This window comes from Somniosus microcephalus, chromosome 14, assembly GCF_052327205.1.
Source record: "Somniosus microcephalus isolate GS21.2 chromosome 14, FLI_Smic_1.0, whole genome shotgun sequence".
In the NCBI taxonomy this organism is placed as follows: domain Eukaryota; kingdom Metazoa; phylum Chordata; class Chondrichthyes; order Squaliformes; family Somniosidae; genus Somniosus; species Somniosus microcephalus.
Window position 1 is genome coordinate 87,502,720 of NC_141000.1, and position 14,245 is coordinate 87,516,964.

At 43.7% G+C, this 14,245-nt stretch overlaps 1 protein-coding gene across 2 annotated transcripts in view; it reads left to right on the top strand.

Moving 5' to 3' along the window:
* Nucleotides 1-14,245, top strand: part of ildr2a (immunoglobulin like domain containing receptor 2a) — a 153,751-nt gene that overhangs the window by 100,357 nt on the left and 39,149 nt on the right. The window contains exon 4 of one of the 2 annotated variants that reach the window (XM_086006882.1): nt 8,480-8,536. The exons of the other annotated variant lie outside the window; for it this stretch is intronic. Within the exon in view, the coding sequence (XP_085863008.1) occupies nt 8,480-8,536 (57 nt within the window). The remainder of the gene's footprint in view (nt 1-8,479; nt 8,537-14,245) is intronic. 2 annotated transcript variants of the gene reach the window in all.

Consider the following 14,245-nt stretch of genomic DNA (forward strand, 5'->3'; position numbering starts at 1 on the left):
TCTATACGCCTAACGATGAAGTAGAGATACCCATATCTACCTCCGATCTGGTGATACTGGAACCCGATGAACCCGACACTGGCATTCAAGCCGAATCAGCCTTGCCAAAAGAACCTACTACACCACCAGAAACTACTACACCACCGAGGCGTTATCCGGACCGAGTCAGGAAGCCTCCAGAGAGACTGACTTATAATTAACTACCTGAAGTGCCCGGTGGTGCCGAGGCTTTTTCGAGGGAATGTTGTTGTTGGAAGAGAGAGAGAGAGAGCGACTGGGGGGGGAAGAGGGGGGAGGGGAAGAGGGGGGGAGGGCGGGGGGGAGGGGAAAGGGAGGGCAGGGAGAGGGAGGGCGGGAGGGGAGGGAGGAGGGGAGGGAGGGGGGGAGGGGGAAGGGAGGGCGGGGAGGGGAGGGGGGAAGGGGGGAGGGGAGGGGGGGAAGGGGGGGAGGGGAGTGCGGGGGGGAGGGGAGGGAGGAGGGTGGGGGGGGAAGGGGCGGGGCCCCCCCCCGAGGGTCGCGGCCCCCCCCCCGAGGGTCGCGCCCCCCCCCGAGGGTCGCGGCCCCCCCCCCCGAGTGTCGCGGCCCCCCCCCGAGGGTCGCGACCCCGCCCGCCCGCCCGAGGTGAAGACCGCCAATTGCGGCTGTGCGAGACGGCCGGCCGGGGTTGCCAGGGTAACGCTTGACGCTCAGCAAGCCCCGCCCCCCGGCCGAGCCAGAGAGAGATGCCGCGTCTCAGCTCCTGCTGCGCGCGCACCCTAGCGGCGCTGGGCTGAGGCTCGGCCCTCCAGCCTTCGAGTGGGGCCGGGAGGTGCCTAGCTCGGGCATGGGTGCGGAGGAGACGCCGAGGCTTCTAGGCCTACCTGGAAAAACGGGGAAAGGTAGGAAAATTAATGAGATTAGATAAGTTAATTACTTTCTAAATCATTTTTTAAAAAAACAATATGTGTTTTAAAAGCAACGTTTTTTTTAAGACGCAGAAAGCGGGAAAAAGAAAGGAAAAGTTTGGAATCAAGATGGCGGCGACTCACCTCGGTTCAGAAGGATAAGGCTCGGCCACACGCGCACCGATTGGCCCGGCGGCACACGCCAGCAACCCGGCGTACGATTGGTCGAGCTCGAAGTCACTCTGTCGCTAATGAGCGGATAATGAGATGCTAATGAGCGGAACGTTGAAGGTTTTTGGGATACCGCGGGCGGGATTTTAGCCCGGCCGAAACGTAAATACGCTTAAAACCGTCTCGGAAGCGTAAGCTTTCTTTGGAGGTAACGCGCGCGTAGGTACGCCCTGTAACTTTCGAGCGCATAGCCCGACAGACGCACAGGCGATGACAGACAGAATGACAGAATGACAGACAGACACACCGACCGATTTATATATATATAGATTAACTACAGCAATGTGTATATTATTTTTCTTATAACATGTAATTAATAATTACTTAAAATATGATGTACTGGTTAGCTAAAAGGGGAGGAATTGTAGTGTATGTGCCTTTAAGAGCCCCATGTGTGCTGTAATGCCGGTAATGGCCACTCGGGCTATATAAGCCTGTATATTGTGTTATATCCGTTAGTACCCCTCCAGACTTTGCTTAGTAAACACCTATGAACCAACTCCTGTCTTCAGTGTCTCTATCAACACACGGACACTACACTCTCAACTTGCCTGGATGAGTGCAGCTCCAACAACAGTCAAGAAGCTCGACACCATCCAGGGCAAAGTAACCTGCTTGATTGGCACCCCATTCACCGCCTTAAACATTCACTCCCTCCACCACCGGCGCACCGTGACTGCAGTGTGTACCATCTGCAAGATGCACTGCAGCAAATCGCCACGGCATCTTCGGCAGCACCTCCCAAACTCGCGACCTCTACCACCTAGAAGGACAAGGGCAGCAGGTGCATCTGAACACCACCACCTCCAAGTTACACACCATCCTAACTTGGAAGTATATCGCCGTTCCTTCATCGTCACTGGGTCAAAATCCTGGAAGTCCCTCCCTAGCAACACTGTGGGAGCACCTTCACCACACGGACTGCAGCAGTTCAAGAAGGTGGCTCACCACCACCTTGTCGAGTAATTAGGGATGGGCAATAAATGCTGGCCTTGCCAGTGACGCCCACATCCCGGAACAAATTAAAACAAAAATTTATTACTGATTGCAGTATGTTACCACTGCAGTAAATCAACATTTATGCTAATTTCTAGTAATCTGCATTATTTACATATTATTAAACACAATTTTAACAATAATAGCTGGCTAAAATACCAATTACGCCAACGATTAGTGGATAGATCACTTTTCAGTTTTAAAAAAAAACTGGCCTGTCCCACTTTCTTGCTGCTGCTGAAATCAATTTTTCGATATAAAAGTTAAAAATATGCAGCACTTCACTAACTATCCTTGTACAGCAACACTAAACCTGGACCAGTGACTGTATTATCAGTTGTATATGAAGCTTTGTTTACCAGCATGGTGTCTCCAGGTCTATCTTAATGGGCTCGGAAGAACTGAAGAGCTGTAGCAGGCTGCTGAATTATATCGCTCTGCCTGTCCATTCAGCTGTCCATCAATACCTCCCGCAGACACCTTGTGGACTATCCCCTGCTGTGAGAGATTCTGCCACTCCATGTGTGTCTCACAAAGCAAGCCGATAAATAAGATTGTTATTTTTAGTGTATTAAGAACACTTTATTGCAGTCTGCTGGCTCTTCGAGTACACAGATTAATGAAACATATACTCCCCAAGTTATTTTTAAAAATAATCTTTCTTAGCTTTGCAAATACCATTTAAAAAATAAATAAATAAAATACTGATTTTTCTCAGACAATTTAGATTTGGGGTAATTTAAATTTTTGGTGATCATGTAAAACAGCCGCCTATTACACATTTCCACAATGGAATTAAAACTCAGGAGAGATGTATAACGGGCAGCTGAATCAACATCGCCCGCTTTACACCATCACCCAAAGTCAAAATTATCCCCTGATATGTCTTAAAGACTATGGGATAAGATTTTAAAAACCTTTTGTACTGCAGATTTAAGAGGCCTTGGAAAACGATACAATATGCGATTTATATGACATTTGGCATCCAAAATGAAAATCCAATGAGTCAATGGATGTGCACATTAGTCACTGTTATAAAAAGGAAATTAGCATCACTGTCCCTTCAACAGCAAATATTCTTGTGGGTGGAGCACCTCCAGCTTTAGCCTTCCTAGTCAGACTTTTTTCTATCGGCACTTTTAATTATGCTATCCATTGATTCATTCAGATTGTTTTCACATTCCTCGGCATCCCTGAGACACTTTGTTTATTTTCTGGGCTGATAAAGTCCAGCTGTTCTGATACACAGACACTGTTGGTATTTTCACAGCACCATGGCCCGGAATTTATGATGGGTTATTACCTCTTCGAAACTGACTGCAACTTCAGGATTCAGCCTATGCGCATCCTAACGCGGAAATCCTGAAGTTGCGGTCAGCCATTCACTGCTCCGACACTGGCTGCGCTGTGGCCCCTCCCTCCCCACAGCTGGCACTCGGGGAAATCAGGGAAACTGATGAAAACGTTGGCTTTTCCACAGTAATATCGCTGTTAAATACCCCATTAAAAAAGTTAGACCCTTTTGGATTAGGAGTAACTGGGGTTTTAACAGCGTATTGACTGCTAAACATTATGGCCCTGAAAAACTAATTTTGTGGAGTGTTAAATTTCTCCACTTTAATAAAAATTACAATTTTTAAGAAACTTTAAAAAAAAATGTAAATATTTTTTAAAACATTGTTCATATTTATTTATGGTTGACCTTCCCCCCCCCCCCCCTGTGAAAGCCCCAATCTTTGTTTTGCTCTCTAACATTTTTAAAAAGTTAGAATTAAAAGGAGTTTATTCACTTCCTGGTTCCGGGTCTGTGAGAATTCTGCATTGTGATTGGCTGCTTAGACAGCTTGTTGACGTCACAGCAGCTCGTGTTAGGGATTCCCCATTAACTTGCACTGATTTCAACTGAACGTCGGAAAAGCCAAACTTCTCGCCATGGAGATCGCGAGATTTTTGTGGGAAGCTTACTTCGGGACCAGCGGCAAACACCTTTTTTTTTGCCACAAATTCCGTGCCCATATATTGGTGCAAGAATGCCAAAGCTTCTTGTATCCGTGGGCCGCTTAGGTGCACAACATAGTGCTTCGCAGGCCAGATATAAAATTTGAATCAATGGTCCTATTTATGTATATTTCAAGCTGTGGTTACAAGCAGATCAAGGTGTTCTGATTTCGGATTTATCTATCAGTGAGGCAACAGTACTAAGAGTAGCTCTTGCCAAATTCCTGGTTCAAGAATTGAAGAAAACCGGACTAACTCGTGTGTAAGAAATATAAACCCAAAAGAACAGAGTTGCCTTGGCTTCTTGGGCTGGAGTGCTAGGGCTTGAGGGGCAGAAATGGCACATGGGCTGTAGTTTGGGCACCCCTCCATTAGTGCACTATACCACCATGTTCCTTTCGTCCACAATTATTTTAAGAAAATAGTATATCATAATATAAGAGTCAAATATTATTTTAAGACGGCACCTCCGACAGTGCAGCACTCCCTCGGTACTGAAGTGTCAGCCTCGATTGTGTGCTCAAGTGTTTGTAAAAGTTTTTCTTTATTCTGTACTGGAAGGAACATTGAGACTACATTTGAGTATTACTGTATGTTCCTTGAACCAAGGAAGCCATTTTGAGGAACTTGCAAAAGCAGACATGATTAATAAATATGTTCGTTTGAGTTCAGACTTTGAAAATGGTCAGGAGCTCCAGCCTCCTGTGGACCAGATACACTTAGCGGAGATGCCAGCGTGCAGGATCGTTTGGTTATGAGGCCCAATAATCATTTTTTCCCTCAGAAAATAGTATTGAATTAGTTAGAGTGCGGCTGGAGGAAAAAGGGTAATGTTTGTTTACACCTTTTGCACCTGCTGAACTGAATAAAATGTGTCATTTATTTAAAGTACAATTATTAACAAGGCAAGAAATTAAGATGTCGAAAAGGATCAGTTCCACTTCCACCATTTGCAGTATTACAGAATGAATAAGGTATATAACCCAACCAAGATCAAGATGATGATTTAATCACAGTGGATATCCTATCAGTTCAGATTTGCTTTTTAATCATCTATTGCTAGTTTTTATTACCGAATTGCACATTTTTTATATCTTGCTACTTCAGAAACGCTTTTGGAATATTTCTCTCCGAAACATCCCAAAGCACCTCACTTGCAATAAATTACTTCAAAGTGCAGCAATTGTTGTTATGCAGGTAAACGTGGCCAGCATTTTGAGCACTCAAACAGCAATGAAATGAATGACTGGTCAATCTGTCTTTGGTGGCAGTGGTTGAAGTAACAATGTTAGTCACTTCTTGTGATTCGTCAGATAATGCCACACGATCTCTAACATTTAACAGAACAGTTTAAAATCTCATTCAAAGAGCAGCATTCCTCAGACTGCACACAAGTATCAGCCCAGTTTATGTGTTCGAGTCCTGGAGTGGAGGTTGAACCAAAAACCAACTGGCTCGGGGCAAAAGGGCTACCAAATGAGCCAAGCAAGCACAATAGGAAAATGTGACAATTACTGATCCATTAAAAAAAGCTAGAAAATATATGTGCAATATCTTAACTTTATTGTAGATATACTAAAGAATAAAATGATGCAGTTTTATAGAGCTAATGGCTTTTTGTTAGAACTTTATGAAAAACATTGTACTGAATGTTCATTTTCTAACATGACATTTTGTAATCATGCTGATAATCACGGAGACAGCAAACTGAGAACTAATAATAAGCACCCTTAGTCCAAACAGTCTGAATGTACTGGTCTTTGATTATCTGTGGACAGCTATATTTAAAGGGGCAGTTTAGTGCTATGCCAGACATGTGCATCACCCCATTGTACATGGTAACAGACTACAAAACTCCCACATCCTTTTTTTAGAATGCTATTTGTGAAGCATTTATAACCCACTCAATCTTCAGCTGGAAGCTTCCTTGAGTGTCTCACTATTTAATTTAAAGTAGGATGGGGGAGGAGGCTCTAGTGGAGCATAAACATTGGCATTGACAGTTGGGCCGAATGGCCTGTTTCTGTGCTATAAATTCTATGTAAACCCGTTAAGAATTGTGCTATTGGAAGAATTGTGGCTCATAGTTTGCTGTTTTATTGCATTGTTGCTGCAGTAGATATGTAAAAGAAAACAATACAGCTTGATTCACATTAAAATAGCAGTATGTTACAGTATTTTTTTGTCTCCATTTTTGATTTTTTTTGTATTAAGCCTAGATCTTTCCGCCTCCTATTTTTTTGGTCATTTTGTGTCTTGTATCCATGCAAGAAGGAAGGCAAGCCACCTCTTGCAAGCATTGTTCTTTTTCATCTAGTGTTGATACATTCATCATCTTTTGCCTCTTCGGATGGCTCTAGTTTAGATTGGGAAGTCACCTTGAAGAGCATCACAAAAGTGAACCATTGAAATTAGTCTACCATTTTAAGAAGAAATTAAGACTGTGGCAAAAAGCATGACGTTAGCAAAATGACACATTCTTGAAAAAAAAAATCACACAACATGTATCAAAGCAATTGCAAACAGACCAAACAAGCCTGTTTATTAATCCTTAATCCAGACCTTACTCAGTCTGGGGTAAACTGATTTTTTTTTTAATGTAACAGTGCCATCTAGTGTTTCTTTATATGACAATAAATGACTACTTTTTGAACATGATGGGTAACTACAACAATTTCCAGCATTGCCATTCTACGTGTGTTTAAGGATTTGTGATCTAGCCCATTTTGGTTCAGTGTGGTTCAACCTTTACCAAGCCCCCCCACCACCCCCAGCTATTTTAATAAACTCAAACAGAGCCATTAACCAAAGCTGTGCACAGGACTTTGCACTTTAGATTTTTAAACAATGCTCAATCCAAATTCAAGTCAGGTCACCAGAAATGAACTGGCTCAGTTCAATCTAACCCTTGAAATCTGTGAGGAAATATTAGTGTAAACTCTAACTGTTGTTTTTGATTATTTCAATATACAGGAAACTTTTTTTTATCCGGCACGGACGGGACCGACGTGGTGCCGGTTCATCAAAAATTCCGGATAACCGAACGCTATAGTAAAAGATACGGAGCTGAGAGCTCCGTATAAAGCAACAAACCCAGCTTCAAAACAATGGCCACAAGTTGCAAGCGTCTCTGTAGCTTAGCAACAGCTGCAGCCACACCCTTGCACAGCAACAAATGGAGGAAGGCACGTAATAAAAGTTACCTGAACCTACTCCTGAATTTTGCCGGTTAACCGAGATTTCCGGTTATTTAGGTGCCGGTAAATCAAAAGTTTCCTGTAATTCATTGAGTTCACAGCAATTTAAACCAGATGAGTTATAAGCAGTAGCTAATGAATTGTAGAACATGACATCTACCAGTCCTGTAATACTAGGGAATCTAAAATGGCTCCAACTGGAACATTGCTGGAATGCTGCTCGGCTGATGACTGGTCTTCAGCCATGTAATCAAGAGGAGAGGACATTTAAAAATAAATAAATAAATGGTGGTGCAGAAATAAGACTCATCACTAGCTGGGCTTCTATCAGCCAGAATTAGGAAAATGAAAAATGAGATGATGGATCAGCAGTTCTACCAACCCACCCTTATTATCTATTCTATCCTTTCACCAGTAACTCCCTACCATCAGTGTTGGAGATATTGAGACAATCATTGTATCTGATGGTAGTCACTGATGCAGGATTGTAAAAAGTAAAAACGAAAATAAACTAGTGATAATCCCCCTCATGTTAACATAGTGTGGGATCTAGGCCGATGCTGGAAGAGTATGACAGTGTACGGGGGGGGGGGGGGGTTTACACTCTATCTAACCCAAGCCACACTAACAAGGATGCATGAGTACATGATCCTGACAGCTGAAAAGAAAAAGGAGAAAATATTTCATTTCCTTGTACTATCATTCTTCATTTTGATAAGCAGAAATAAATTGTGTGCACACACAAAGCAATAACAGTAGAAACCATTTTATCTAAACTTCTGAATAAATTGAAATGCCTATTGGTTTCCTGTGCACCATCACAGGTGGGAAGTTTATTTATTGTTTATCTGAAATGCTGGTTATCCAGATTTTTCAAATGTCTCTTGGGTAATTTATTTTCTTCTGTTCTTTCAATATGATGTGTTCAATCAAATCTATGTGGACTGATGTCACTCTAAACTGCAGCTTCTGTAGGAGGTAGTTGTTTTGGTGAATGGCATTGATTTCAACAAACACAATTGTTAGCAAATGTAGCTTTAACATCCAGCATGCAGTAGTTACAAGGACTGAGCATGTATCAGTCACAAGTACAGATTGAACTGTACTCTATTCATGCTTAGTAATCATATTTCTTTCTCCTCTCTTTCTCTCTCTCTCTCTCTGATTTCCTAGGTAGGAGTGAAGTGGTTGCAGATCTGTTGCCCAGTTTTGATGTAGAGATTATGCCAGGTACTGGTATTTCTCATGAAGTCCATTCCATCTCTCACTCCTCCCCCCTCCAATTTATACTCACTATGATGCTGTTTATCTGCCATCACAAGGTCTGACATTTCAAGCAAATTGCTATCTTAATGTTTTTGTGGACTGCAGTGAAATTTATGTATCAAATGGATCTTGACAAGCTTAATCAGTTGGTGGAGAAATGACATGCAATTTAACACAGGGAAATGTGAGATTTGGCAGAGGGAAGGTTGATGCGGTAAATTGGAATGTACTTAAGGTATTGGAGCAGGAGAGAGATCTTGCGGTTTTAGGGGACAGGTCATTAAAACCATCAGCACAATGTTCCCAGACCGTTAAAAAAGCAAACAGAATATTGGGATGCATAGCAAGGGATATAACATATAAATCCAAAGAGGTAATTTTCAATCTGTATTTGGCCCTGGTGAGATGAGACCACATCTGGAGTTCTACGCAAAAAGGATATTCCATTATTGGAGCAGGTAGAGAGAAGGGCTACTCGGCTGATTCCTGAACTGAAGGGAATGATGTTTAGGGTAAGACTGACTACCCTGGGTCTTTTCACTCTCTTGAAAAGAGAAGACTGAGGGTATATGATAGAAGTCTAAAATTATGAAAGATTTGGACAAATAGGATCTAGGTAAGCTTTTTTGTCACACACAAAATTTATGCACAAGGAGTCATATTTACGAATTAAGGACAACACAGTTGGTTGCAATTTGTGGCATTAATCTTTGGCCGCCAAACCTCCTCCATCGATAGGCGAAAATCTTTACAGCCCATCAATTGGGAGAAACTGCATTTTGACCTAAATAGGTAGGCTGAGCACTCAACCTGTCCATGGCTGCCTGCCTCCGGAAGATCCAGGCAAAACTGCCTCTTTAGTTGGGTGTTGGTGCCTCCAGTAATACCACCTCGTTTACCTCAGTGTTGTAACCAAAGTTGGTCCTGCAGTCAACGGGAGCGATTCTATGGTAAAGGCACCACTTCTTTTAGCCTGACCATACAGAGACTAGTTTGAACTGACCTCTGAAATCTGTCTTCATTTTTAATTAGCTTTGTTAAGAACAGTATCACATTAACTAGAAACCTTCAGTGACTGACTAGTAATCACACCAAAATCCTTTTCCTTTTCCATCTTTGCTAAGGGAGCCTCTCCAATGGTTTAGTTGGTAAAAGTAGTGAGTAACTCAGCCATACTGCCCAGAAGATCCCAGCTGTTGCTGGCCAGCCTGCCTTGAGGCTTTTCACTTCCCTGAGTTACTGACCTATCTTAAAATAGGAGCCTTTATCATCCCATGAAGTTAGGTTTCTACATTCCACTGGCCTATTGTGAAATAACTCATCATGCAGATTTCATACTTCCTATTCCAACATGCATTACATTAATTTATCGTCACTGAATCATTCTGCATAATTGTTCCGGATGTTTCTGAATGTTGCTCATTTCTCTTGTACTTGTAACCTGTCCACATAGCTTGGGAAATAGTGTGAACAGCAGACGATCCTGGACAGACCCCTGGAGAACCGTTCATCCTCAGCCAGAGCTTTTCCCATTTATCACCACCACCTGATTCCTATTGTCAAAACAAGGTTCCAGTCCAGGTTACTAATTTAACGTTTATTCCACTGATTTTTTTATAGTCTCATGTGGCTGATTAACTCAGAGGGGAAAGATTTCCTGTTTGTTTGTATAGCAAAATTGGAAATGGGATAATTGTAAATGTAAGTATAATTTTGTTTAAAAAACACAGAGAGGAAATCTTGAATGCATCAAATTGACATTGTTGGAATGCCCATGTGAAAGCAACATGCTTAAAGATAATGCAACTAACATAATAATTTTAAAATCCTCCAAGGAAAGATCAATTTTGCTTTGCCTGATCACATTTGCCAACTGTGGGTGGAGAACTGCCCTAGTGCTTACTCGTATGCTGAAGCATCTTTTGCTGAAAGTAATTACTTCCATGTATCATAAATAACAGCAGCAGCAAATCAAAATCAAGTAAAAATTTGTATTTATATACTGTAGCACCTTCCCACATCTCTCAAACATCCCAAAACACTTCACATTACAATGAATTACTTAGAAGTGCAGTCACTATTGTTTTGTGCCTAAGGTCCCAGGCAGTAACGAGATGACTAACAGCTTAATCTGGTTTTGGTGGTGTTGGTTGAGGGAAGAATGTTGGCCAAATAGTGTCATGTAATCTTTAACATCCAATGGAACAGACCGATGGAGCCACAGTTTAATGTCTTAACCAAAGATGGCAATTCCAATAATGCAACACTCCTTCAGTGCTTCACTGAAGTCTCAGATTATGCCCTTAAACCCTCGAGCAGGTCTTGAATCCAGAGTCGAGAGCGCTATCAACTGAACCAAGATTACACTGAGGAGAAAATGAAAATAAAGAGCAGTGCATTGGAAAATATCAGGAATCAGCAGCAAACATATTTCATAGTGAGTGATATGAAATGTCAAATTGGAATATTTCACATATTAGTATGGTAGTTTATAGAAGGGAAAGAAGTAATGGTGTGAATTTACACCATGCCTCTCAAACTGCTTTATACTCAAAAGGAGTGGGACTGTAGTTTTGGGTACAACTAACGAATGAACTGATCTTTCCAGCTAGCTGCCTCACTTATTGCTGCTGATCCTGACTGGTGCTGTTTAATGTCAGGATGGTCTGATTAAAACGAGAGCGTTACGAGGTGCGTTTTACACTGTTCCCAGGGGAGTTTTATTGTCTGAAATATTTTTGCCGTAATTTTCTGTACCTGGGCGGGTCGGCGTGGCAGGTCGCGACCCTGTTTTTCATTTCATCCCACTCCTGAGATCGACGTTCCCTTAATGGCGTCTATTAAAGCCGGCCTGCGTGTTACCCGGCCCTATTAAATAGTGCAGGTCTGATGACATCATTGTTGATGCGTTTTCAGGCGGGATATTTAAAGGAGCCATGGCTACATTGCATTTGAAGGTTCAGCTAGGATTGTGCAGGCACTGTATTGGACCACTGGAGTCTTGGAAAGACTAGCAAACATAACTGCACAGAGACAGAGGGCTGCACCCAGGTTCTCGGGTGACTCCCTGTATATGCTTGTGGAGGGAGTCAGAGCACGCAGGGAGATCCGCTTCTTTTCCAATGGGCGGAAGAGACCTCCCCAGCAGACCAAAGGAGTCTGGTTCCAAATAGCAGAGGAGGTCAACAGCAGGGATGTTGTCAGTGGGACCTGGGTGCAGTGCCGGAAACGTTTCAATTATCTCATTAGATGAGGAAAGATGAGTGCAAAGCCACACTCAACTTCATCCTGCTGTGCCTCTCATCACCTCCCCATCACTCTGCTTTCCCAAACCTACTCCTGCACTTCATTACTCACACCAACATACCTTGCACCTCCACCCATCCCTCTCTCTCTATCTACATTATCACATCCCCATCTGACTAACCACCCCTCACACTCGCCCTCATCCTAATGCAATCATACCAACTAACAACATACAAGGAGGCTATTTGGCATTGCCACCCCACTCCATCATAGTCACCCTCTAAAGAAGTTACCCATCCATTCCTTACACTCATTCCATCACTCTCACTCAACCTTCTCTTCTTTCCTTCTTGCAGAAGGGAGCCCACAATAAGAGGGAGAGAACTGGAGTTGGCACTCTATCATTGTCCATCTTGACAGCAACAGAGGAGGTCATCCTGGAAGTGTCAGGAGTCACAGAACAGCTGGAGATGGGAGACGGAGAGAGGGGGACATCTCAGCAACCTGGTGACACAACTACATCTCATACAGCTACATGGCATACAACAGTCACTCATATGGGGACTGATGTCAGCAGCCAGTGAATGTTCATCATATGCATAATGGTATCTGTATCCATTCTTCATATGACATATCTAACTCATCTCTTTACTGTCCCACAGGTCCATCAAAAGCACCCCCCACCCTCCACTGTCCAGGAGGAAGAGGAAGACGACTCCTCAGAGGAGCCTCCAGCCTCTGAGGGCGCACCATCAGCAGACATAAGCACACCCAGCACCAACACAGATACGCACACCTTGGTGGGTGCCATGCGACACAGAGTAGTGTTGTCACCTGGTATGTCACAAGTCACAAGTGAGCAAGAAGAGATGGTGGAGACAGGGGCATCAGTGGAGACTCCTCGCCAGAGGGCACAGGATGCTCCCAGCTCTGCTCAGCTGCATGCAGACGCTCAGCCTCGGGGGCCATCCAGAGAGAGGGTGTTGCTGAAGGTGCAACAATAAGTGCGGGAGGCTTTGACAGGTTTTGTGACTGCGATGTCTGTAAATGTACAGAGAATGCAGGAGTCCATCTCTAACATGAGCACCACCATGTCGCAGGCAATGGCAACTGTATGGATAAGATGGCCACCTGCGTGGAGCAGCTAATGTGCCACTCACAGGAGCACATGGTCTCTATGGAGAATAGATGGCAGACGCTTATAGACTTCCTGTCCAGGAGGGATTTCAACGTAGATTTAGGTTTTCGTGGCCCCAGTGCTGTGCAGCAAGGTGCTCTCCAGCTCCTTGCTAGCAGGGAAGTGTGGGTGGCCCATGAGAGGGATGATGTTGAGAGGGGACATGGAAGTGGGGGCTCCTCTCAAAGCGCTCACACTTCTCCCCATTGCCATCCCTCAGTCAGAGTCCCAGATGGCTCCTTGGATCGCGATGGCCAAGTCTGCTGCTGCACAGTCACAGGAGCAGCAGTCTTTGGCGGGGCCATCAGAGGCTCCAAAACCCAGAGGACGTCCGCCAAAAGTGTCTGTGCAGTCACATCAGGGAAGTGAGCAGGCTGCCTCTAACTCTGCTGAAGCCACAGGGGTAGCATCTCATAGAAGCACGCATAAAAGAAAAATGAAACACAATTAGATGCACAAGGATAGCCACTTGGGTGTTTTAATAATTGTTTGTGTAAAGTTTCCGTTACTGTGATGTCACAGATAAAATATTTATTTTCACCACTTTCATGGCCAAATTTGTGTGCAACTTTGGAAGTGACTTCGTGAGTTGGAGTGAATGGTGAGACATAGCGTTACTTCCACAATGGTGGTCAGTGTGAAAGGAATGGCTTGGTCATTGTAGGGATGCTTTATGCACTTTGGCAGAAAAAATCAAGAGCAAGTTATTATCTAAATGGAGAGAAACTGCAAAGTGCTACAGTACAAAGGGATCTGGGGGTCCTGGTGCATGAAACACAAAAAGTTAGTATGCAGGTGCAGCAAGTGATCAGGAAGGCCAATGGAATCTTGGCTTTTATTGCAAGGGGGATGGAGTATAAAAACAGGGAAGTCTTGCTGCAGTTATACAGGGTATTGGCAAGGCCACACCTGGAATACTACGTGCAGTTTTGGTTTCCATATTTAAAAGATATACTTGCTCTCGAGGCGGTTCAGAGAAGGTTCACTCGGTTGATTCCAGAGATGAGGAGGTTGACGTATGAGGAAAGGTTGAGTAGGTTGGGACTCTACTCATTGGAGTTCAGAAGAATGAGAGGCGATCTTATCGAAACATATAAGATTGTGAGGGGGCTTGATCGGGTGGATGCGGTGAGGATGTTTCCACTGATTGGTGAGATTAGAACTAGGGGGCATAATCTTAGAATAAGGGGCTGCCCTTTCAAAACTGAGATGAGGAGAAACTTCTTCACTCAGAGGGTAGTAAATCTATG